We start from the raw sequence: 26,359 nt of genomic DNA, 5'->3' as shown, positions 1-26,359 counted from the left end.
AAGCGTAACATAGAGCGCGCCTGCGCAATGGGCTGCAGGTCCGCTCTTTCCCTGTCGGGTCGTTGTTGTGCTTTTTGTTCCGGAATAGGAGGGTCTTGTCCAGAGGCCTATTCGCTTTTCTTTTCCTCCCATAGCTCCCTCGCCTATGGACCCTAAAAGCTGCCGCTGCTGCTGCTGTTGCCGAGCTAGACAGTTATTGTCTCAGCTCTAGGATGTGCGTTCTTCCACTAGAAGCTCTTCGAAGGGACCGAGGTAACCGCGCCCCCCGGCCCCCGGGCAAAGAACTGCGCGTGCGTTTGAGGGAGGGCGCTGCCGACCAGATGCCTCTTGCGCATGTGTGACAAGAAGGCGTTCCTAGATGATGGAGAGAAACCTGTCCTTCCCGAGGAGGGGTGGTGTCTCTTTGGCCTCTGTAGTCGTAGGCCCGCTTGGGGTGTGGGTGTTGGCATTTTCAGCCCGTCTCCCATCAGTTTCGCAGGTCCTGTGCGCTGTCTTTATACTAGGTTGGTTTGGGCAAGTTAATTATCCGGCCTAGAGTTTAGTAGCCTTAATATATCGAAAGAAGGCCTTAGGGTCCTTGATATTTAAGTTGTCTTCTACTTTCAACAGTAATCCAGTATAAATTAACAGTAGTGTTTCGGATATTTCCGTTTGGTCTTTACGGCAACGAAATCTTTCGCAGCAAGCGCTTTTTCATCCTATGGAAAGACGCTACTGAGGAGAAAAAGACAAATCTGAAATTATCTTTAGAGCAAAGTTGCTCATAAGAATGAAAGTTAAAGCATTGTTTTTCTGCAGAATTCTGCAGTCCTAAAGTGTCCTTCTAAAGTTTCCAAGTTAGAGAACAGCACTTCTAACCTGGCTCTTGTCTTTCCTGTCTAAGGAGTTCCCCCCCTCCTATCAGAGATTTGATAAAATTGACTCTTTCATTTCCTTTCCCCTGGTTTCTCTTGTATTCCTCAACTTTTGGTTTAGGTATAGCCATAGCTAGACATCTAAAAAAATTCCTTTTCTATTCTTCACAAATAAGTGGCACTTGTATTATGCTTAATCTGCCAGCACGGTTGCTCATGAATTTATTATTGTCTTTAAGGGAATTAAAAAACAGTGGAATGGAAAGCAATTGTGGTCATCCCATGTTAAGCGCCTCGTCAGCAATGTATACATTCCTGCTGGGGGCCGTATTCATTACTTTAAGCTCAAGTCGCATCCTACTGGTAAAATATTCAGCTAATGAAGGTAAGTTAAGATTTGAAATATGTATAGAGCACTTCCATCTAACTGCATATTATCTTGTTTATAGTTTCCTTGTGTATAAAATGGGGATAATACCCTTAAAAGTTGGCCACCATCTGGTGGCTCAGATGGTAAAGAATCTGCCTGCAATGTGGGAGACCCCAGTTCAGTCCCTAGGTGGCGAAGATTCCCTGGAGAGGAGAATGGCAACCCACTCCAGTGTTCTTGCCTGGAGAATTCCATAGACAAAGGAACCTGGTGGGCTACAATTCAGGGCTACAGTCTATGGGGTCACAAAGAGTCTGACAGGACTGAGCAACTTTCACTTTCATCTTTAAAAGCCCTCTGTTTCATGTAAATGATAAGACATGTTTAAATATGATTCTTTAGTCTTGCATTCCTTACCAAGAAAAATTTTTGATGCTGAGTAAAATTTGGGTCAGTTAAGTACAGATCAAAACTTTTGCAGAACAGATCATAACATCTGACTGTTGCTTCAGTCAGCAGGTGTTTCTGAGCCTATAGCAATATATAACTTATTTTGAAATGGACAGGAGATATATTTGGGCACCTGGCATTTGTAAGGTACTATTTTAATTACATTATCAGTGGAACAGTACAGGTTATTCAGTTCAGTTCAGTTCAGTCGCTCAGTCGTGTCCGACTCTCTGCGACCCCATGAATTGCAGCATGCCAGGCCCCTCTGTCCATCACCAACTCCCGGAGTCTACTCAAACCCATGTTCATCGAGTCGGTGATGCCATCCAACCATCTCATCCTCTGTCGTCCCCTTCTCCTCCCGCCCCCAATCCTACCCAGCATTAGGGTCTTTTCCAATGAGTCAGCCCTTCGCTTGAGGTGGCCAAAGTATTGGAGCTTCAGCTTCAACATCAGACCTTCCAATGAACACCCAGGATTGATCTCTTTTAGGATGGATTGATTGGATCTCCTTGCAGGCCAAGGGACTCTCAAGAGTCTTCTCCAACACCACAGTTCAAAAGCATCAATTCTGCGGAGCTCAGCTTTCTTCACCGTCCAACTCTCACATCCATACATGACCACTGGAAAAACCATAGCCTTGACTAGACGGACTTTTGTTGGCAAAGTAATGTCTCTGCTTTTAAACATGCTATCTAGGTTGGCCATAAACTTCCTTCCAAGGAGTAAGCGTGTTTTATTTTCATGGCTGCAGTCACCATCAGCAGTGATTCTGGAGCCCAAAAAAGTAAAGTCTGACACTGTTTCCCCATCTATTTCCCATGGAGTGATGGGACCAGATGCCATGATCTTAGTTTTCTGAACGTTGAGCTTTAAGCCAACTTTTTCACTCTCCTCCTTCACTTTCATCAAGAGGCTCTTTAGTTCTTCTTCACTTCCTGCCATAAGGGTGGTGTCATCCGCATATCTGAGGTTATTGATATTTCTCCCGGCAATCTTGATTCCAGCTTGTGTTTCTTCCAGCCCAGCGTTTCTCATGATGTACTCTGCATATAAGTTAAATAAGCAGGGTGACACTATACAGCCTTGACGTACTCCTTTCCCTATTTGGAACCAGTCTGTTGTTCCATGTCCAGTTCTAACTGTTGCTTCCTGACCTGCATACAGGTTTCTCAAGAGACAGGTCAGGTGGTCTGGTATTCCCATCTCTTTCAGAATTTTCCACAGTTTATTGTGATCCACACAGTCAAAGGCTTTGGCATAGTCAATAAAGCAGAAATAGATGTTTTTCTGGAACTCTCTTGCTTTTTCGATGATCCAGCGGATATTGGCAATTTGATCTCTGGTTCCTCTGCCTTTTCTAAAACCAGCTTGAACATCTGGAAGTTCACGGTTCACATATTGCTGAAGCCTGGCTTCGAGAATTTTGAGCATTACTTTACTAGCATGTGAGATGAGTGCAATTGTGCGGTAGTTTGAGCATTCTTTGGCATTGCCTTTCTTTGGGATTGGAACGAAAACTGACCTTTTCCAGTCCTGTGGCCACTGCTGAGTTTTCCAAATTTGCTGGCATATCGAGTGCAACACTTCCACAGCATCACCTTTGAGGATTTGAAATAGCTCAACTGGAATTCCATCACCTCCACTAGCTTTGTTCGTAGTGATGCTTTCTAAGGCCCACTTGACTTCACATTCCAGGATGTCTGGCTCTAGGTGAGTGATCACACCATCGTGATTATCTGGGTCGTGAAGATCTTTTTTGTACAGTTCTTCTGTGTATTCTTGCCACCTCTTCTTAATATCTTCTGCTTCTGTTAGGTCCATACCATTTCTGTCCTTTATCGAGCCTATCTTTGCATGAAATGTTCCTTTGGTATCTCTAATTTTCTTGAAGAGGTCTCTAGTCTTTCCCAATCTGTTGTTTTCTTCTATTTGTTTGCACTGATTGCTGAGGAACGCTTTCTTATCTCTCCTTGCTATTCTTTGGAACTCTGCATTCAGATGAGAATATCTTTCCTTGTCTCCTTTGCTTTTCGCTTCTCTTCTCTTTCCAGCTATCTGTAAGGCCTCCTCAGACAGCCATTTTGCATTTCTTTTCCATGGGGATTTTCTTGATCCCTGTCCCCTGTACATTGTCACGAACCTCTATCCATAGTTCATCAGGCACTCTGTCCATCAGGTCTAGTCCCTTAAATCTATTTGTCACTTCCAGTGTATACTCATAAGGGATTTGATCTAGGTCATACCTGAATGGTCTACTGGTTTCCCCTACTTTCTTCAATTTAAGTCTGAATTTGGCAATAAGCAGTTCATGATCTGAGCCACAGTCAGCTCCTGGTCTTGTTTTTGCTGACTGTATAGAGCTTCTCCATCTTTGGCTGCAAAGAATATAATCAATCTGACTTCGGTGTTGACCATCTGGTGATGTCCACGTGTAGAGTCTTCTCTTGTGTTGTTGGAATAGGGTGTTTGCTATTACCAGTGCGTTCTCGTGGCAAAACTCTATTAGCCTTTGCCCTGCTTCATTCTGTACTCCAAGACCAAACTTGCCTGTTATGCCAGGTGTTTCTTGACTTCCTACTTTTGCATTCCAGTCACCTATAATGAAAAGGACATCTTTTTTGGGTGTTAGTTCTAGAAGGTCTTGTAGGTCTTCATAGAACCGTTCAACTTCAGCTTCTTCGGCGTTACTGGTCGGGGCATAGACTTGGATTACCGTGATATTGAATGGTTTGCCTTGGAAACGAACAGAGATCATTCTGTCGTTTTTGAGATTGCATCCAAGTACTGCATTTTGGACTCGTTTGTTGACCATGATGGCTACTCCATTTCTTCTAAGGGATTCTTGCCCACATTAGCTTTGGTAAATACATACTCAAGAAATATTTTATTATTCCTGATGTAAAAATTTATATTTTAACAGCTTAATTCACCCTGGGCTAAATGTTAGTAGTAAGGTTCAAAAATGCATAAGATGTAGACCTTATTCTCAAGAATTCACAGTTTATTAGTAGAGAAATACATGTAAATGCATCAAGAAAATACAGTATAATAAGTGCAGTTCTATACCAAAGATGCAGAGGTAGTTTAGAGTAAAAGGTGATACATTCTCTCTGAGAGCATGATGTGGACTGCAGAGAGGTCAGGGAACACTTCCCTGGTAAGGTGACAGTTGACCTACAAGAAGACAAGGGGGGCAAAGGTACTCAAAACAGAAGCAGCAGCCTGTAAAAATGGACAGATGTGTCAAGAAGCAGGATGGATTGTAAGAACATGTCATTCAGAATTACTGAGAAAAAATTTTAATGACTTGGAGGAGGGGAGGAAGGAGCGCTTGGCTTGAGAGGGCACTAATAATCACGGATTTGAGGACTCCATAGGCCATGCTAAGGATCTGACACTTTATTCTCTAGGCTGTAGATTCTGGGGGACAGGGAATACTTGGAGAACTGTAAACAGCTGGATAAAATGAGAAAGACTGTTACAATAGCTGGGTGAAGACAAAACTAAAGGAAAAGAGAAGTAGCCAGTTGGGGAGTTATTACAAATTTGAGCCATAGATGATGAAAACTAATGAAGGATTTTAAAGTAGGAGTAGAGAAAAGAGGATAGATTCAAGAAATATTCTAAACATAGAAAACACAGGACTTGAAAATTCCCTGGTGGTCTGGTGGTTAGGACTCTACTCTCTCACTGCAGAGGGCCCTAGTTCAATCCCTCGTCGAGGGAACTAAGATCCCACAAGCTGTGTGGTATGACCAAAAAAAAAGACAGGGCTTGGAGAGTGTATTGAATGTGGCGATTGAAGGAGATGAAGTATTGAATAGCTCACTCAGAGGTTTCTAGTTTAGATGCCCAGTAGAGTAATGATGCTCCCAACTGAGACGGAGACCAAGGAGGAAGAGGAGATTGGACAGAGCTCATAGAGATTAAAATTTTAGCTCTTGTACCTTACATGAGACCAGGAGCTGTGTCCTGCAATGTCTAGCACTTCACACATGTCAAGGAACTGCCAGTTTAGTGAATAAATAGAAGATAGTTATTCATGTGGATATATTTAGTGAACATTAAATGTTCTAGAATACAGATTTGGAAACATTAATATTGACATTTAAAATTTGATGAGCAGAGGGCTCATTCAGGGTAAGCACACAGAATGAGAAAATAAGAGTCAAGGATAGAAATCTGAGGAATGCCAACAGTTAACAGGCATGCGAACACTCAGAAGGATCTTAAGAAGGAATTAGAAAGATGAGAGAACTAAATGCACATGACTTGTAGAAGGGAGTTTGAAGACCCTGAGAGAATTGCAATATCAGGATAAGATAAGGATTAAACTTTAGAGAGATTATCTTGGATTATCCAGGTGGGCCCAATTTAATCACAAAGGTCCTTCATTATGGAAAAGGGAGGCAGAAAAGGGTCAGAAATGATGTGATATGAGAAAACCTTGACCTGATGTTGCTACTTCTGAAGATGGAGGAAGAGGGCCAGGAGCCAAGGAATACAGGCAGCCTCTAGCAGCCTCAGGGGCTTCCCAGATGGCTCAGTGATAAAGAATCCACCTGCCAATGCAGGATCCTCAGAAGATGTGGGTTTCATCCCTGGCTTGAGGGAATCCCCTGGAGAAAGGCATGGCAACCCACTCCAGTATTCTTGCCTGGAGAATCCCATGGACAGAGGAGCCTGACAGGCTACAGCCCCTGTGGTCTCAAAGAGTTGGACACAGCTGAGCAACTGGGCACGCACACACACAGAAGCTGCAAAGGTCAAGAAGACAGATGCTCTCCTGGAGACTCCAGAAAGAAACACAGACTTGCCAATATCTTGCTTTTAGCTAAGTGAGATGCGAACTGGACTTCTCACCTACAGAATTGTAAGATAATAAATTTGTGTTGTTTTAAGCCATTAAAAAAAAAAAAAAAAAAACCTGCCTTTTGGAATTACTAATTAGAAGGTATTATCTCAGGGACTGGATAGTTGGAGTACTGAGGTGGGATCAGAAACCAGACTGTTTGGGGACAAGATCTGAGTGGAAAGTGGGTGTAATGGAGTTTTTTTTTTTTTAAGTTGGTAATTTTGAGCATATTTGTAGGAGAGGAAAAGAAGGCAGTTAATAGAAAGACAAAAAAGATACACTGAAGCCAGAGGAAATACTTACTGTAGCAAAGCCCCTGATGAGAAGGGAAGGTTTTAATGGGGAGAATGGATGAATAGTGAGGCCATGGCTGTCCTCTGTGGGACTGAAGAGAAACCAGTAAGGATGGGTATGGTGTAGACAAAACTGTGAGTGTGGGCAGAAGGTGAGTGGAATGATACCATGGCATGATTTGGAATCAGCCATGAGAGAAATGCAAGGAAAAAAACAAAAAACAATAATGAGTTAGTTAAAGAGCGGTGACAAGAGTTTGAAAGTTGTGGTCTGAGGCCCTCCGTTTTTGTGTGTGCATGTATGCTCATGTATATCATGCCAGAGAATAATGCAGGTATGTTGGAGGATAATAGAATGTGATTTCAGTCTAGCTTTCAGCTCAGAAAAGGGAGGAAGAGATGTTTTTAGCTAAGCTTTTAATGATGGACGAAGTTTAAGAGGCAGTTAAGTAAGTGCCTGTTAAGTACAGAACACTTAACTGCCAGGTCTAGGAAGATGGCTAACATAGTCCCTGTCTTATTAGAAGCTTACATTTTAAGGGTAAGACATACAACATAAAAAATAACCATAATACAATGTTACAAGCACTGTTAAAAGATTTATAGGTAGTTACCCGAAAATTGGGTTCATCTCTTGGTGGGTGTTGAACCGAAAGATACAACCAAGCCAAAGATCAGGAGAAGAAAGGATTTATTACTTGTAGCAAGTAAGGAGAACACCAGAGAGCTTTCCCAAAGCAGTGTCTCCCCAAACAGCAAAAGTGGGGAAGTTTTAAGTTAAGCTGCATTTTATGAAGGGGCTTGGGTTATTGACAGAATCCAGACTTTAGCTGGCTGAAGTTGCAAGGGGCAGAAAAGGTCAGCATCATCATCCCGTAGATTCTGGTTGACCTGGTGGTTGAACACTGCAGTCTCATCTTTACCATTGAAACTGAACTGTCTTTGTAACTGATATGGTCGAATATCTTATGAACTGATATCTTTACCATTGTCACTTTTCTTGACTGATAACAGTTGATTCCTACATTCTTTTGTTTCCATAAGATTCTTAATTACTGAGACCTGTTCAAAGATAAGCATTGTGGCCAAGTTTAGGTCACAAGATGACTTAAACTAAAAATGGCATCTCTTATGTCAAGAGAGCCATGCCTGTTCTCTTTCTCCAGGGACCCCCGACTTCATCTGCTTACAGTAGTGCTACAGGATTGGAGGTGAATAAAGGATTGATTATGCATAGGTTAAGAAGGTCAGGGAAAACCACAGAAAAGAGGAAGAAAGGATGTTCTGGGGAGAAAGAATGTTGAGTCGGCTTTTTTCCTTTCTACTTGGCCAGTTTGGGTTTTTCATATGACAACCAAGGGAAACAAGCAAATATTTTTTAAAAAATACATTACTCAAAATAGTACTGGATAAAATTTGTTTGTCCTTGGCAAAATTATAGAACAAGTTGTTTGTAAGCATTTGGAAAAAAGAAGTAACAGCTAAGTCAGTATATATACTAACCAAATCTCATTTCCTAAGTAGATTGACTTGTAAGGTGGGACATCTCTTCCTAATGTGTCAGTGGGTTTGGATGTGTCTGAGAGCGTGTTTGTCCACCCTAGAGCCCTGGGCCGTTGCCTCTTGGTGCTTCCTTCTTGTTACCTCAGCATCTGTTTGTCCCAAAGTGCCTAACAAATAATGTTTTACATGTGTACCATGATATGAAACAGGTAGGAAACCTCTGAGTTAGGGAATATCACAGAATGTATGTTGGTTTAAGCAAAGCAAATAAGACAAACAGAGGAACCATGAGCTGGGTAATAATTCAGCCACATAAGTTGATAGCTGGTTGATGAGTCAGGCACTGATTGTTAATTAATAGTCCATTTAGAAGGTGGTCTCTAATGCCATACCACAAAGCTTTCTTTGCTGGTAGCCCTAGCCCTCTCAGCACATTTTTCAACAACTTGAATGAAAACGTGAGAGAGAGAGTTCTCAATTTCAAGGATAATAAAATACTGACTGAGGTAGGGCTAACTAACACATTAGGTGAATTGATTCAAACATCGAAAAGAACAAAGCCAACTAGATGAAATTTAATGTAACTAGTATTTAAATCTAACTATTAAGTTTAGAAACAGCTCTAAATTATTGATTATTAGTATATGTAAGCATTATATGGGTTTCCCTGGTGGCTCAATGGTAAAGAATCTGCCTGCCAATACAGGAGATGCAGGTTCAATCCCTGGAAGATCCTCTGGAGAAGGAAATGGCAACCCACTCCAGTATTTTTGCCTGGAGAATCCCAGGGACAGAGGAGCCTGGCAGGCTACAGTGCATAGGGTCACAAAAAGATCAGACACAACTGGGCAACTAAACAACAACAAGTATTATGTAGACCAAAATTTATAGTTAAAAAACATTTCTGTTTCATTTCAGAGAACAAATACGATTATCTTCCAACTACTGTGAATGTGTGCTCAGAACTGGTAAAGCTGGTTTTCTGTGCACTTGTGTCATTCTGGGTTTTAAAGAAAGGTGAGTCTTGACATGGTACTATATACTGGTTAAAAATCAGAGAATCAAAAAATTTTAGAACTGAAAGGAAAATTTTATGTCAGTTAGTCTAGCCCATTAATTGTATATATTAGGATGCTAAAATACAAATAGAAGTACAATTACCCATGTTTGGCAGGTAAGGAACAGGCTCAAACAGAAAATGTGAGGTGGTACTGGGTAGGAGGGGGCAGAGCCCCAACTCCAATCCACATGTCCTAGCATCCTGTCCACTGCTCTGCCTCTTGACTTATTCCTGTGGTGGATCCCATAGGGAGGAGTTAGTTTGTATTCAAGTTCAGGATCATTTAAATCACTGCTGTGTAACTTGATATGTAGCATACTGGACAGTAGTCCACATTTCCTTTAGGGGAGGCAGCATACCACTTTGAAGTCAGACTGTATTCTGGGACAGATTATTTTACTTTTCTGAGTTCCTGTTTCATTAGCTATCAAATAAGGATACTAATCCTTCCTCACATCTAAAGTAAGTAGCCTTTTGTGGCTGTTAATTCTCCAATTATTGAACCTTACCTCTCTACCACTTTGGTCTGCCTTCCCACATCAGGTAAACAGAGAACTTGGACTGCTAAAGACTTGCCCCAAAAGATATCTTTTCATTTTCAAAAGTTTCAGTCTGTGCAACATTTCTAGTTGGTAGAATACATTTCTTATCTCATAAAATTTATGCGTTATTTACTAGGGCTTAAATTTAAATTGACTTCTATCTTTATTTTATTTTACATTCTCTGTTACAGTACCTTGTTAAGTTTTTGGAAACCTAGAGATAGGATAATAACTCATACTAGGATGAGTAAAAGTTAATTTTATCTACTCCCCTCTATTTAAGTTTTAGTTAGTATCTCCCTTTTGTGATTCCCTCCCCCACTCCCCACACACAGCCCCCCAGGGTAAAAAAATTACAGCACGAGTGATTGATTTTTCTTTCCACTTAAAATTTTTAACTGGTTGATCTCTTTTGGCTTTATGCTCAGAGTAGTAAGAGAAACCATAAGGGTATCCTGAGTTGCATTCTTCAGTGATACATCCATCTCAGGTTAGCAGAAATTAAGCAAATCGTAATTCCTAAGGTGTTGCTGATACCAGTGATGGGCACAGTGGTGGGGTGAAGAAAGACAGTAATGAAATCCTGTGTTGTCCTTGATTTCTCAAGACTAATAGTCACTTATGAAAGCAAGTTTGTTAAGCCTCTTTTAAAGAATTGTGTCAGGAGTCAATGTAAATTACTTTTTCTAAAAGTATGTGCATTCTTATCAAGGTCATATATTTATTGCTGTATTTCTTTTCTCCAGAAGATCATCGAAATAGAAAGTTGAGATGTGGTTCCTGGAAGGAATTCTATAATTTCATGAAGTGGTCCATTCCTGCCTTTCTTTATTTCCTGGATAATTTGATTGTCTTCTATGTCCTTTCCTATCTTCAGCCTGTAAGTAAATAATGACAAAATAGCACTGAAAAGACAAGAGAAATGAATCCCAGAACTAACCTTTTTCTTTTTTTGTTTTCCTTGCCTTTGTTAGTTTCTCATTGCCTCACTGGCCTTCCTAAGGTTTTACCAGAATCACCTGAGCACAGCCAATCCACTTGCCAGACTCTCCCACTGTGAAAGATAACTGTATTAAACTGTGCTGACTGATCTGAGGGAGCTGCTTCATGATCCCTGAATCTAGAGCCATCTCTGTGTAACCTTAACCTGTCTGCCTATTTTCTGAGCCATCCTGTGGTCACGCACCTCTAATGCTAATCTCAATACCCAGGACCTCCAAGCTGACTCCAGTGTTCAACTTGGAAAATTATATTCTCAGTGTACTGCTCTTATACTTGTTTTAATGTGGTTTATATGTATTCTATTGGTATGATTTTCTTATTGTGTTAGTCCTGTCATTTAACCAACAAGTTGTTAAAGGGTAAAGATTCTATCCTCCCAATCTAAATACTATCCATAACTGATAATACTAGAAATGCTTCTTATCTCTCCTGGCATTCCCTATGCCAATTTAGAGAGCCACTAGTAATCAGAATTAAACTTTGGTCTTCTGCTTTTGGAGCAGGAAGTGGCAACCCACTCCAGTATTCTTTGCCTGGAGAATTTCATAGACAGAGGAGCCTGACAGGCTACAGTCCATGGAGTCTCAAACAGTTGGACATGACTGAGCAATTAACACACACTTCTGCTTTTACTTATTATTTATTTGGGATCACATGTATTTTTTCCTCTCTATAATTTTATTTTATAAAATGAAAGTTTCTGTTGCTGCATTTAACAAAATGTGTTTTCATTTAAAGACCAAATTCATTCATTTTGATTATAAGTAGGATTTCTTTTGACGCTAATCCTGTATTTGAAGACTCTTTAGGTATAGCCAAATCAGTTTGCGAGTGGGGTGAAAAGGAGGGTCCAAGAAGGCACTGAGGTGGAGAACAGGAGTTTGATTCTTTTGCGCAATTTAGAAAATTAGAACCAAGCAAAACCAAACTGCTCCATAAAAATAGAATAGTGTTACCATACTAGCCCAAAGGCAAGGACATGGGCCAGAGGAGCACCTGAAGTTCCTTCGGGTCTGTGGTCCATTTTATTAGTAAGCGTTCATTGCATCTAAAGTGTGTCCTCTTCTAAATTCTTTCACTTTTGTTTTTCAGATCTGAGAATTCCTGTACCCAACGACATAATTTTTCACATTCAACAAGTATATGTTTGTTGTGTTTCGTTGGTATCTAACAGACTAGCTCTAAATTTATACCGCTTTGCTAAATCCCCAGTACTGAAGCAAGATTGCAGCTTCCTGTTCTTACAACTTATTGCTTTGCTCTTCCTTCCTGATAATTTACAACCACAGATACTACAAAATAAATCCCTTGGCATTCATATTCTGTGTTCTTCTGTGCCCAAGCCTAGTGGGAAAGAATTAGAGATGCATGGCAGTTTGGGGGCATAGAGCTCTGATATTTTGTTTATTGTGTACCACTGCCTGGACAGAGTGGATACAGTGCTCCAGGCCAGCGGGCTGATTCACTGTGTACCTTTGCACTGCTGTTACTGTGACTGATCAGAGCCACCACTTTCCAACTTAGCAGCCACATACTTTTCTTACCTCCTCTTACTCGTCTCCTAACCAGGGGTTTGCAAGCATTCATCTACAGAGAAAACCTCAAATTAATGGTTCCCATAAAAATGCAGTAGAAAAAGAGCAATGTTGTATTCTTGGAGTTTTTGCTAGTTTTTATTGGATTTACTCATTTCTCTCATTCAGCTGTATATTGGTCATGTTTACTGGTTGTATAGATTGTGTAAACTCTTTAGGGTTTAATCAATGTAAAGTGACAGGAGGAAGGCAGTAGGACTTGTTTTTAAAAATAACATTGTCAGATCCAGTTATGAGGATACTGATAAATTTCATACTTTTTCTGGGCCAAAATGTACATATATTCAGATTCATATTCTCATATGTGCAATTTGACTAAATTCAGAGAAACAAACCTTTGTAAAAATCGCGCTAGCACCTTTCTAATTTTTTCCCATTGTTCAGAACAATGGGAATAAATCCAAAGGACTGTCAAGTATGAGTTTGGTAATGAATCACTGATACTGAATCACTGTAGTTGAACCAAATAAATTGATTTCATTCTAGAACATTAAAAATGCTTAAAAACCTGTACCTGTATCTTCCTAATGTATAAAGGAGCCTAACAGTATTTGGCTTTTCTCTCTATCCACATAATCAGCGTTAAACGACTATATAAATCTCTTTAAGAGCTTGAAAAAGGATGCTTTATAGTCATGGTAACCATTATTTCTGGACTTAAACCTTTAGAGTTTATAAGTATTTCCAGATCTGCTCATACAGATTATTACTCGGGCATTTGCTGAACTTCAACACATTTTCAAAGCCTGTACAATGATTTGATCATATCTGCATAAATTCAACCAGCAATAAAAATAGAATTTAATCCTCTAGTGAAGTAGTTGCCCTAATAACCCCTCTGGGTTTTGACCAAAAAGCTTTTTTTGTCAGGTGAACTTGCACCAAGCTGGGAGATTTCTGAGGTCAGTGCTTTGTTTGGATTGTAACTCTATCTTCTCTTTCTTTCTAGGCCATGGCTGTTATCTTCTCAAATTTTAGCATTATAACAACAGCTCTCCTATTCAGGATAGTGCTGAAGTAAGTAACTTGTTGTGAAAGCATATATCATACTTTAAAGTGGCACCACCTTGTTTCAGATGATATACCCTTTGAATCCCAAGGCCAGGATTTTATTGCTAATTGGCTTTGTGTATTGGGCAGGTTGTCTAACCCATCTGGAAAGCAGCTGCAGTGTTAGCCTGCGATTCAGTGTTTGAAATGTTTTTCCTTAGCATCTCAAAAAAAGAGAAGAATGACTAGATTTTAATTATTTTAATTTTTAGTGCCAGATTTTCAACAAATAATTCATTAGCTTTTCTTTTTTAACAGAATCTCTCTACATTAATAGGGAACCAAGAAGTTCCTAAAATTAATGTATTTGTTATTTGGAGTTTGGAGATGATAAAAAGTGACAAATTGTCTTTATTAAAAGTCCTTGAGATAAGTATGTTATTTAAGCTCTAACTGACAGAGGATTTGCATCAAGTTTAAATAGGCTGTGCTGCAAAGCAAAGGCCAGAATGTCCTAAGGTGATATAGGATATGGGTACTTAATTCCAGTTTAATTTGTTATTTAATGATGGTGGTGATGATGGAAAATAAAATAACTTTTTGTTATATGTGTTGTGATTGTTTTAATTTCACATTCACTTGCTGTTTTTAATTTCTTTCTCAGTGTACTGTGACAGAGTGTTTTCGTAATTGATGTGCACAGAAGGGTGAAAGGCTTGGTACATAGGCACTCAGCAGTTATTGTGGAATCCCTTGATGCATTCAGTTTAGAAATTATATGATATTCTTGAAAGATTTTCTTTTACCTTGAGGAAGCATTCAGTTTAATGGTTGATGTAAGATATGGGGAAAAAATGAACATAGCATTTCAACCAATTTAAATGTTAGAGTAACTGAAGTTTGCTTTTGCATCACTTTCTTTCTTTATGAATTGTGAGAATAATTCAGTCCAACTAATATGTAAAGAATGCTAATCCAAAAGCATTTTATAGTCTTTAAAATCAGCATGAATATCACTTAGTAGGATAAAAGTTGGCTTCTGAGAAGACATATGTAAGCAATTATATTTTTATGTGAGATTCATTTCCATAAAGGAAAAATTATTGGCTCTGACACATAGAAAGGCTCACTATTAGGGGAGCAGTGGTTACAAAAACATGCATTTTTTGTTTTGTGTTGATTGAGGTTTTTTTTTACCTTTAAGTTAAAAAAACGTTTTTTACCATGAAATGATAATTTATGCATGGTGTTACTATGTAATGCATAAGTATTATGCCAAAATTACATTAATTTAAAACTGATTTTACCAAAGAGAAGGTTAAAAGTATGTTATTGCCTGGCTTGAGATTGGCCAGTAGCTCTAGCTGTGCCCAGAGTTGGTTGGTTGATTTTTTAGTGACTCCAGAGCATGAGCAGGGCCATAGGCTGAGGTGAGGGCCACTTGGAAAAGCCCTGCCCAGGGTGCCCTTACTGCCATGTGGCAGCTATGCGGGGAGGCTTTCCATCAGGCAGTGACCAGAAAACCCTAAGGCCTCTCCACCCTATTTTAACTTAATTCCATAAGGACCCCTAATTGTAGGTGCAGTTAGGCTGGGTCTGCCTGGAGCCCGGAGCCACTAAGCATTTTGCAGCCTTTGGGCAGCTCCCCTTGGCTGCAGAGGAGGGAGTTTAGGTGACTAGGCTGGGGGCAGAGGGGTAAACAACATTATGAACTATAGTTCAAACTTTTTTTTTCACGTATTTTACCTTTTAATATTCGAAGCAGTAATACTGATTCCTAAGCATTTGTTTACTTTGTTGTTAGTATCTCTGTTTTTTTTAAGCTTTCTATTTTGTATTGGGGTATAGCCGATTAACAGTGTTATGATAGTTTCAGGTGAACAGCGAAGGGACTCAGCCATACATAGTACGTGTATCCATTCTTCCCCAAACATCTCTCCCATCCAGGCTATACAGTAGGTCCTTGTTGGTTATCTGTTTTAAATATGGCAGTGTGTACATGTCCATCCCAAACTCCCTAGTATCCGTTCACTCCATTCTTTCCCTCTGCAACTGGAAGTTCATTCTCTTAAGTTTATGAATATCTCTTTGTTTTGAATACTTAGAAGTTACTTGGATTAAAGAAACAATAAATCACTCCATTTTTATTATTTCCAGAAGCTTTAATTTAGTTCCCAGAGTGGGTCTTAGTTTGAGTAATTCACAAATCACCCCTGAAGTTACTTGAAATAGTAGAGCTGAAATATTATAGTAAATCTAATAATGTATTTTATGGAAATACCTTTTAAGTATTACCTGTTAGTACATTTTAAAATCAACTTTGTTCTGTTTTGATCTTTTTGTTGGTGGTGATGTATGTTGCTTGTTTTCCCCTGTGTAACTTAATTTTTTGTGACTCTTTGATGGTCTTTTGCAATAAAATTTTGACCTAAAAATAGTTTGAGTTTTATCACAAATTCTTAATTTGTTTGCCATAAATAACTCATTTAGAATATTGAAGATCTTGTCTTACACTTGACTCTGGCAAAGCCATCAAATACCTTTCCCATACAGGTAAAGAATATAAGGCTATACAAGTAGAAAAAAAATAAGTCCGATGACTAATGCAAGAATTTACTTGTAAGAATTTGAAAGTGAGAAAAAGAAAAATACCACTATCCAAATGTCTTATTCTAAACCCCATGTGAATGCATAGATTCCCTCTTTGAAGTATAACTAATGATTCAAAGTAGAAATATAACGAGCATGCCTCAAAGCCCCATTGGTTTGCTCTTAAGGCTTGGCAGGGTTGTATAATCTTGTTTGCTAGGCTTTAGGGAATAATAATTCAACCTGAACATCGAGATTTGGGAACAGAACCAGGAACAGCACTTACTTTTACCTAAAGAATGTATATGAGTTTTTCCTGATTTCTTCAAAGGGCAGGGGGAAAAAATTATTAAAAAACACATTTTGAAACTTTGATGGGTATCTTGGAAGTTGCGGTAAACTTTACTTTCAGAAGTAGCAGGAAAAACAAAAGTGCCACTCAGTAATATAAGCATTTCTCCCAAACCATTCATTCACGTGATAAATATTTTTTGTAATTTCTCATGATAAATATGTCCCTGGTCATCTTCTGTGCTAATTAGAAAGGTATGATGTATGGTTTCTTGAAAAAAGTATTTTTCCACTTAAATATTTTCTTGCTCTGCCTTGGTTCACCACCAAATATGGTGTATATACGTATTGTGTGTATATGTATGTACATATATATACACACTTTAGAAAATTTAACTTAGGATATGTGAGTTTCCATTCATCATTCCTTTGATAAAGAACTAAGGCCTTTCCTTTGTGTGTGTCTGGGATTTGCCGATGGGAGTTCTTTGGCTTCTTTCTTGCTTGAAGCTACCTTCATTACACATCATCCATGGTTTCCAGTTCCAATTTCTTTAAAGTGGAACAAGCCTTAAAAATATTTTTATAGTAGATTCTTTATTATTCATTCCCCAATCTTAAAACTAACTCACCTGCATCTAATTCAAAGGCAGTTGTGTTTTTTTTTTAATCTTGTGATTTGCTTTTAATCTTCCTAAAGCTTTCAACTTAGTTTTCATAAAAACGGCAATCCTTTTCTTTCACACATAATTTATGGTTTCTATAATCATTAAAATGTATGATTAGAATAATGAGCTTACCTGGCAAAAACACATTTTGGAACAGACACTTTTTTTGAGCAAACAGTTCACTTGGGAGGAGAGGCCCTCATGTTCAGCAAGCAGCTTTCCAGCCAGAAGCATTCAGCTCTGCACATCAATCTGAATGTTTCACAGAGCAGTGGAGAGGTCAACTGAGTGTCTACTGTTGTTGTTCTAAGTTGTGTCTGACTCTGCAACCCCCTGGACTGCAGCACGTCAGTCTTCCCTGACCTTCACTATCTCCCTGAGTTTTCTCAAACTCATGTCCATTGAGTTGGTGATACCATCCAACCATCTTATCCTGTGTTGCCCCCTTCTCCTCCTGCCCTCAGTCTTTCCCAGCATCAGGGTCTTTTCCAGTGAGTCAGCTTTTTGCTCAGGTGAGGTGGCCAAAAGTATTGGAGCTTCAGCTTCTGCATGAGTCCATCCCCTAAACTGAGGAGCACTCTTCTGTGCATCATCAGTCATCATTTCTAAGAGCACAGATTCTCAGCTCACTTTACAAAATGACTTACTGTTATATTTTCTTTGCTGAAAATCTATTTTCATCCTCAGTTCAGTTCAGTCTCTCAGTCGTGTCCGACTCTTTGTGACCCCGTGAATCGCAGCACGCCAGGCCTCCCTGTCCATCACCAACTCCCAGAGTTGACCCAAACCCATGTCCATCGAGTTGGTGATGCCATCCAGCCATCTCATCCTCTGTCGTACCCTTCTCCTCCTACCGCCAATCCTTCCTAGCGTTAGGGTCTTTTCCAATGAGTCAGCGCTTCGCATGAGGTGGCCAAAGTATTGGAGTTTCAGCTTCAACATCAGTCCTTCCAATGAACACCCAAGACTGATCTCCTTTAGGATGGACTGGTTGGATCTTCTTGCAGTCCAAGGGACTCTCAAGAGTCTTCTCCAACACCACAGTTCAAAAGCATCAATTCTGCGGAGCTCAGCTTTCTTCACCGTCCAACTCTCAAATCCATACATGACCACTGGAAAAACCATAGCCTTGACTAGACGGACCGTTGTTGGCAAAGGAATGTCTCTGCTTTTAAATGTGCTATCCAGGTTGGTCATAACTTTCCTTACAAGGAGTAATCGTCTTTCAATTTCACGGCTGAAGTCACCATCTGCAGTGATTTTGGAGCCCAAAAAATAAAGTCTGACACTGTTTTCACTATTTCCCTATCTATTTCCCATGAAGTGATGGGACCAGATGCCATGATCTTAGTTTTCTGAATGTTGAGCTTTAAGCCAACTTTTTCACTCTCCGCTTTCACTTTCATCAAGAGGCTCTTTAGTTCTTCCCTTTCTGCCATAAGGGTGGTGTCATCTGCATATCTGAGGTTATTGATATTTCTCCCGGCAATCTTGATTCCAGCTTGTGTTTCTTCCAGCCCAGCGTTTCTCTTGATGTACTCTGCTTATAAGTTAAATAAGCAGGGTGACACTATACAGCCTTGACGTACTCCTTTTCCTATTTGTAACCAGTCTGTTGTTCCATGTCCAGTTCTAACTGTTGCTTCCTGACCTGCATACAGGTTTCTCAGGAGACAGGTCAGATGGTCTGTATTCCCATCTCTTTCAGAATTTTCCACAGTTTATTGTGATCCACACAGTCAAAGGCTTTGGCATAGTCAATAAAGCAGAAATAGATGTTTTTCTGGAACTCTCTTGCTTTTTCGATGATCCAGCAGATGCTGGCAATTTGATCTCTGGTTCCTCTACCTTTTCTAAAACCAGCTTGAACATCTGGAAGTTCACGGTTCACGTATTGCTGAAGACTGGCTTGGAGAATTTTGAGCATGACTTTACTAGCGTTTGAGATGAGTGCAATTGTGCGGTAGTTCGAGCATTCTTTGGCATTGCCTTTCTTTGGGATTGGAATGAAAACTGACCTTTTCCAGTCCTGTGGCCACTGCTGAGTTTTCCAGATTTGCTGGCATATTGAGTGCAGCACTTCCACAGCATCATCTTTCAGGATTTGAAATAGCTCAACTGGAATTCCATCACCTCCACTAGCTTTGTTCTTGGTGATGCTTTCTAAGGCCCACTTGACTTCACATTCCAGGATGTCTGGCTCTACGTGAGTGATCACACCATTGTGATTATCTGGGTCCTGAAGATCTTTTTTATACAGTTCTTCTGTGTATTCTTGCCACCTCTTAATATCTTCTGCTTCTGTTAGGTCCATACCATTTCTGTCCTTTATCGAGCCCATCTTTGCATGAAATGTTCCCTTGGTATCTCTGATTTTCTTGAAGAGATCTCTAGTCTTTCCCATTCTATTGTTTTCCTCTATTTCTTTGCCCTGATCGCTGAGGAAGGTTTTCTTATCTCTCCTTGCTATTCTTTGGAACTCCGCATTCAGATGAGAATATCTTTCCTCTTCTCGTTTGCTTTTCGCTTCTCTTCTTTTCACAGCTATTTGTAAGGCCTCCTCAGAGAGCCATTTTGCTTTTTTGCCTTTCTTTTCCATGGGGATGGTCTTGATCCCTGTCTCCTGCACAATGTCACGAACCTCTGTCCATAGTTCATCAGGCACTCTGTCTATCAGATCTAGTCCCTTAAATCTATTTGTCACTTCCACTGTATAATCATAAGGGATTTGATTTAGGTCATACCTGAAAGGTCTAGTGGTTTCCCCTACTTTCTTCAGTTTAAGTCTGAATTTGGAAATAAGGAGTTCATGATCTGAGCCACAGTCCGCTCCTGGTCTTGTTTTTGCTGACTGTAAAGAGCTTCTCCATCTTTGGCTGCCTTAGTAATTTTTAATCTTCCCTAGAACATTCTAGAATGAGTAATTATTTGTAGTAGGTACGATTTAGCTTGTATAAGGCTTTACTTTCTTAGGTTCTTTTTTCTTAGTACAATATTAGTGAAAATCTATAGCTTCTAAAGGACCTGTAGAGTATTATCATTGCCTCTTTTATCTTGATGCGTAGTAATCACTTGTAGGATGATTCTTATGAATTGAGCACCTCATCTATGTCTTTTCAATTTCCATCACGTTAGCTTTCTACCACTGAAGGTTTACCACTTGCATCTTCAGAAATGTCAGTGACTAGTTAACAGTTTCTGATCTCTTAAAGTAGGACTATGCTAGTCCAATCACTAAGTGCTAGATCTGGTTATTTGAAAGTGTCTGCACAAGAAGACATATGATATTATGCTCAGATAGTGCTGCTTTTGAGACTGTGTAGTTAGCAGTTTCACAGCATGAAACCATGGAAGCATTGGTGAAATCAGACGTATTCCCATATAGGCATACTCGGTACTCAGAATTGTATTGATACATAAGAGGTGCATTGGTCCAGGAGGAGGACTTAACAAAACCATGACTCAGACTGCTTCCTTGCTCTCATGAATACATGACCTTAGGGAAGTCAGTTAACTTCTGAGAACCATTTCCTGCCCCAGAACAAACTGCCTGACCCATGGTAGATGCTCAACGAATGCTCCAAAATTCTTACTTCTAGTTCTCACCTGTTGCTTTACACGTCGGCCTTTGTTTATGTTGCTCTATTCTTGGTATCCCTCTTCTTCATCTAACTGACTGATCTTCAAACTTGAAGATGTTGTCACCTCCAGAAGCCTCCTTGGCTGTTCCCACCTGACTGCCATCCTCCTCTTTCCTTAGTCAATGTACATTCTTTTAGCCTTTGCATAGACTCTTGCCTCTGCCTGGATATATCACCAACTCTCTTTTCACATGACAAACTTCAGTTTATTTTTCATCTTTCAGCTTAAGTGTCATCTCCTCTTCAAAGCAATACCTGATTCTATTTACAGACTCAAGTGTTCCTTCCTCAATGTACCCTATTTCTGTGTATAACATGCCACACATTATATTGTCATCATTTAGGTATGACTCTCCCTATTAAAGTGTTAATTCTTAGAGACTGGAGACCAAGTCTTTTTTCTCTTTGCAGAATGCCTAGGACATAGTTGCTACTCATTAAATATCTATTAAACTGAACTCAGAAAATGGAATAATAATCATTACATCCTCTTTTTCTCAACATGTGTTGTTACAAAGTAAATAAATACTTTGTCAACTGAAACACTAAAAATATATATATTTTTAACTTGTCTTAGCCAACAGTAGTTTGGGGTGTAATACCTTATGATGAGGCTATGGATCAGGGAGCTAGCTTCATCCTTAAATCATTTCTGGGTCATGAATACTTTTGAAAATTTGACAGAGCTTTGAAGGGTCTCCTGGAGAGGGTGAGGAAGGCCAGAAATTCACCTATGTATTGTAGAACCTTTGGCACACACTTAGAATTTACAGAAAAGTTCATCACGTTTTCTTCTGATTCATGGAAACTAGATTAAGAATTCCTGCTTTAACGTACTTTATTCCCAGATAAAAAGTGATTGTACCAAACAACTAAGATCAGCTCTCAAGGTAGAAAGGAGACTTGGTTAAACATATAAGTTAGAAGGAAATTTACAATGTGAAGATCCCCTGAAGGAGGAAATGGCAATTCACTCCAGTAATCTTGCCTGGAAGATTCCATGGACAGAGGAGCTTAGGGGAGGTTGCAAAAGAGTCGGACATGACTGAGCAACTAAACAACAACTAGGAGAAATGACTGGATAGCCTTAAGAGACAATTACTCTAAAAAGTGAATAAAAATAACAAGTTCAAGAAGCAGACTCACCCAACAGGTTTCCTTTGAACTTGAATTGTAGAGAATGCTAGCAAAAATGGTGTGGTTCAGGCAACCAAGTACTCAAGTAATTGAGTTTTCAGTAGAAACAGTTGATGTGGGAGGAGGGAAAATGAGTAATTAAAAATCTCGTTTTTCATCTTTGAACAGGAGGCATCTAAACGGGATACAGTGGGCTTCCCTCCTGATTCTGTTTTTGTCTATTGTGGCCCTCACTTCTGGGACTGAGACCTCACAGCATAGCCTGGCAGGACATGGATTTCATCATGACGCCCTCTTCAGCCCATCCAATTCCTGTCTTCTCTTCAAAAGGGAGTGTCCCAGGAAAGACAATTGCACAGCAAAGGAGTGGACATTTTCTGAAGCTCAGTGGAACACGACGGCCAGAGTTTTCAGTCACATCCGTCTTGGCTTGGGCCATGTTCTTATTATAGTCCAGTGTTTTATTTCTTCAATGGCCAATATCTATAATGAAAAGATACTGAAGGAAGGGAACCAACTCACCGAAAGCATTTTCGTACAGAACAGCAAACTCTATTTCTTTGGCGTTCTTTTTAATGGACTGACCCTGGGCCTTCAGAGCAGTAACCGTGATCAGATTAAGAATTGCGGGATTTTTTATGGCCACAATGCATTTTCAGTAGCCCTTATTTTTGTAACTGCATTCCAGGGCCTCTCAGTGGCCTTTATTCTGAAGTTCCTGGATAACATGTTCCATGTCTTGATGGCACAGGTCACCACTGTCGTGATCACAACAGTGTCTGTCTTGGTCTTTGACTTCAGGCCCTCCCTGCAGTTTTTCTTAGAAGCCCCATCAGTTCTTCTCTCAATACTTATTTACAATGCCAGCAATCCTCAAGGTGTGGAATATGTACCTAGGAAAGAAAGGATTCGAGATCTAAGTGGCACTCTTTGGGAGCGCTCCAGTGGGGTAAGTTTGTGAGGATGCTGCTGCTTCCCAAATTCAAAGCGTGGTTATACGAGAAAAGAAATAGATCAGGGCTGTTTTATCACAGGACATATCTAATCTCTGTGAGTTTAAAAATCATTCAACTCTGGCAAGTCCAACTTTGTTGGACTCCTTGTGTGTAAGGGCTCCTGATAATACTGTCGGGTTGAAAAAAATTATAAATCGGAGTGTCAAGGGCCTTATACATTAGCTGTATCATAGACTATTATAGAGTCATAGAGCCAGAAATGCTTCATAGGTTATCTTGTCTAGTCTCCATAGTTTTACAATGAAGAAACAGACTCTGAGAGGCTTACTGGGTGACAGATAATAAGTGAAAGAACTTGTAACAAACCCATGAGGTCTGACTTCTTATCCATTCATTACTCTTCTTACTCCACCATAGTTGAGGAAAAAAGCTTCATTTATAAAAAAAGCTGATCTTCAACATTAGTAAGGCTTGTTAAATGTATCACTAAATTGAAAGCCTGGCTCCTTGCTTCTTGGTAGTTACTCATAAACCAGAGTGTGCCTGAAGGACAGGCTGTTTTTATCTCACTAAGAAGGTGGTCCCCAAAAGGATCTCTGCACGTTGACCAAAACGGTTTTCTAGAAAAGTACATGTGCAGTTATTCTGAATATTATTCTGAGTGCTTATAATTGTTTTAGGAAGGTCTGCCAGTCATACTATTAGCAAATGAATAGTGATCTTTTGGAGGCTCAAGTTAGGAGTGGGATATATGTTTAAATAAAACATGAAATAGAGTCCTCTATCTAGGTTTACATTTACAGTTCTCGTGAACACACGAGATAGTTCGCACCATGAACATACTTCATGTGATAGTTCATACAATGAACATTTTACTCTGGGAAAGTTAGCCTGTTGCTTATTAGAGTTCATGGCAGAGCTTCCTCATTAATGCCTCTGAAGTGATAATACGACAGATTCTTAAGATGGAAAAACTAGAAGCCTGCTCTAATCTCAGTCAGAGTATAGATTTATAAATTCTGTATTCTTTTCCAAAAGTCTAATAACACTGTTTGCCCTACTTTTTTAGGTAAAAGAAAATGAATTTGGGTAACAACGCCTAGTTTATACCTATTTCTGCAACCTTTAGTCATTTCCCTTCAGGACCAGCAGAGGGCGCCCTTTACTTTGCTCTTGTTAACTTTGAAATTCAAATACATTGAAATGCATTCCAATTTTTTATGATCTCATTATATGTCTAAAATTAACTTTCTAAGAATAAGTATTTATTCCATTTCATTAGCCAGATTATAGTTTAATTAAATAAAATCCATGATTTGTTAGTAAAGGTTCTTGTTACTAATCATTAAAAATGGAGCATTTCTAGTTTTGTCCTAATTAATTACTGATTTCATGTTTCCTTTTAGGATGGAGAAGAACTGGAAAGACTTACCAAACCCAAGAGTGATATTGAATCAGATGAAGATACTGTATAAGTGGTACCCAAATAGTTGGCAGCTCTCACAAACATTTTCACTATGTGTGATAATTATCTTTTCACTTTGATAAACCAAGAACATTTCTAAAGCATAAAGCTCTCTGCATATATCTAACCATTCCCTAAATAATTCCAACCAAAGCTTAGAGGACCTAAAGGCTAAAAAGTTCTGAGGAACTGACATAAGGGTAATAGTATGGAGACTGCATTAATGACGTGGTACTTAGTACATTGTGGGCTTACCAGGTGATGCACGATAAAGAATCCACTACAGGAGATGCAGATTCGATCCCAGGGTTGAGAAGATCCCCAGGAGTAGGAAATGGCAACCTGCTCCAGTATTCTTGCCTGGACAATTCTATGGACAGAGGAGGCAGGTAGGCTGTAGTTCATGGGGTCTCAAAGAGATGTGACTGAGCACGCACCCAAACACTGAGTAAGTCAAGATATATTTGCAGATTATTTTCCTCTTCCTCCATTCCAAAAAAACCTTGTGATCATGTTAGCTTTACCCTGTAAGTATACAAATAGAGATCAGTTTGCTAGATATTCATAATTGTGTAGTTCTGCTCTGCATGCCATAGTCATCCCTTTTTCGTCATTATAAATATCACTTAGGTTGTCCTTTGAATTTTGAGGTCATGGAGATAGTCATTTTGTAATTAAAAAGCAATGTGACTCTTTCTAAAAAAATTGCTTGAAGGCCACAACATTGATTTGAGAATAATGTAGTCTGTGCTAAATATTTTGCCAAAGAAACAAAATTTTCAACAAAAATCTCAGAATTTTAATTTTTAGAAATTTTCAGGGAATTTTAGTTTTAGTGATTATCCTTTGATGTTTTTCTATACAGAAAAGCTTCAATTTAGGTGAAAGTTGGTTTCCACTCCTTAGTTATCACTTGTATTTTACATCACTTAAACCAGCTGTGATGGGTTTTTTCTCCACAGTTTGAGCATGTCACTTTTGGATTATTCTATTTCAGAGAATTAACAAGCCACTTTTATTAGTTATTAAATGAAGCTATGATTATTATATGTATTTATGGCATATTCTGTTCCTAAAGTTTAAGACACTGGCTTCAGATCATGCCAGACTGTCGGTAAGACTAGTGCCGAAGAGTTCCTTTTAAGAGTCGCTTTGCAAACAAACAAATGACTTTTACTGAAATATGAATAGTGTTACTCTAAAAAGGGGAAGGCTAGTCGTAAATAAAGCACTTTATAGTAACTTATTTCACACTTAAACTGCATGGTATTTTTAGAGATATTTTTGCATGCATCCAATTGAGTCTATGAGTTAGAAAAGTCAGGTGATAGGTAATTTAAAAATGAGGAAACAAATGATTTGCCCAAGACTGAACAGCTGGATGGCGATAGGACAAGAGCTGACTTCAGCTAATAGGCCTGTGTGTTTACAGAGTATTATATTGTAAATATGAGCTTTAAGGTGTCATTTTCATACAGTTTATATGTCTTTTCCCCCCTAATTTTCATGCAGATAAGTGTACGATAATACTGTTAATCCATCTGTGATAGCCAGAATAATATGAATGGGAAGAGTTTGTGGAAATTTATAAATAAAATAATTATTAAACCCTTATCTTGTGTTGCCACTTTGTCATATGAGGTGGAATACAGAGTATTTTTAATTTCAAAACTTTTAAAACTTTCTCTTTCAGTAGATCTTGACTTCTGAGAATAACAAAATTCTTAACCTTAGTCATAGGTTTTCCATCAGAGTACTGTGAGCAGGAAGATTACCTTATTATGGCAGTTCATTTTAAAGGCAAAGAAAATCAGCTCTAGGAAGACCTCACTTTGAAGAAATACAGCATACAAAACATACTTATGAGACAGATAAAATTGCAACAATATTATTTGTGAAGGTATTGCCTACAGAATATATTAAATAGCAGATTCCACTAATTCATAGAGGTTGATTTTCTCATTTACAGTTACTTTTTTTCACCTTCCTTTTCAGGAAAGCATTGCTTGCCTAAAGTAAGGTGTGCTTGTGCTAACTTACAAATTGGAAGGAGCTGGAACTAAATACAATGTAAAGTTCTGATGTGGATGCACTG

The 26,359-nt window shown here is 39.1% G+C and overlaps 2 protein-coding genes across 14 annotated transcripts in view; one reads left to right on the top strand and one right to left on the bottom strand.

Moving 5' to 3' along the window:
- ATG3 (autophagy related 3) overlaps positions 1-3,582 on the bottom strand; it is a 36,606-nt gene extending 33,024 nt beyond the window's left edge. For all 3 annotated transcript variants that reach the window (XR_014068926.1, XM_081542145.1, XM_081542135.1), the window contains exon 1: positions 1,333-3,582. Coding sequence is in view for 2 of the 3 variants with exons in the window: in XM_081542145.1 (XP_081398271.1) it covers positions 1,333-1,479 (147 nt within the window). In the remaining variant the exon portion in view is untranslated. The remainder of the gene's footprint in view (positions 1-1,332) is intronic.
- The window catches only part of SLC35A5 (solute carrier family 35 member A5), a 35,260-nt gene extending 9,382 nt beyond the window's left edge, over positions 1-25,878 (top strand). For 3 of the 11 annotated variants that reach the window (XM_081542119.1, XM_081542097.1, XM_081542108.1), the window contains 7 exons: positions 135-252; positions 1,094-1,239; positions 9,247-9,345; positions 10,680-10,810; positions 13,477-13,544; positions 22,012-22,792; positions 24,206-25,878. In XM_081542119.1, the coding sequence (XP_081398245.1) occupies positions 1,113-1,239; positions 9,247-9,345; positions 10,680-10,810; positions 13,477-13,544; positions 22,012-22,792; positions 24,206-24,274 (1,275 nt within the window). In that variant the 5' untranslated portion in view covers positions 135-252; positions 1,094-1,112 and the 3' untranslated portion in view covers positions 24,275-25,878. Of the gene's footprint in view, positions 1-11; positions 253-318; positions 504-1,093; positions 1,240-9,246; positions 9,346-10,676; positions 10,811-13,476; positions 13,545-22,011; positions 22,793-24,205 lie in introns of those variants that run through there. The other 8 variants (XM_081542079.1, XM_081542051.1, XM_081542071.1 and 5 more) reach the window with 6 other exon arrangements.
- Positions 25,879-26,359: the final 481 nt, after the last annotated feature.

Source organism: Giraffa tippelskirchi, chromosome 2, assembly GCF_054371585.1.
Source record: "Giraffa tippelskirchi isolate mGirTip1 chromosome 2, T2T-mGirTip1v1.2.pri, whole genome shotgun sequence".
NCBI lineage: Eukaryota > Metazoa > Chordata > Mammalia > Artiodactyla > Giraffidae > Giraffa > Giraffa tippelskirchi.
Note: the sequence above shows the minus strand (reverse complement) of the source record. Positions and strands in the feature narration are given on the sequence as shown.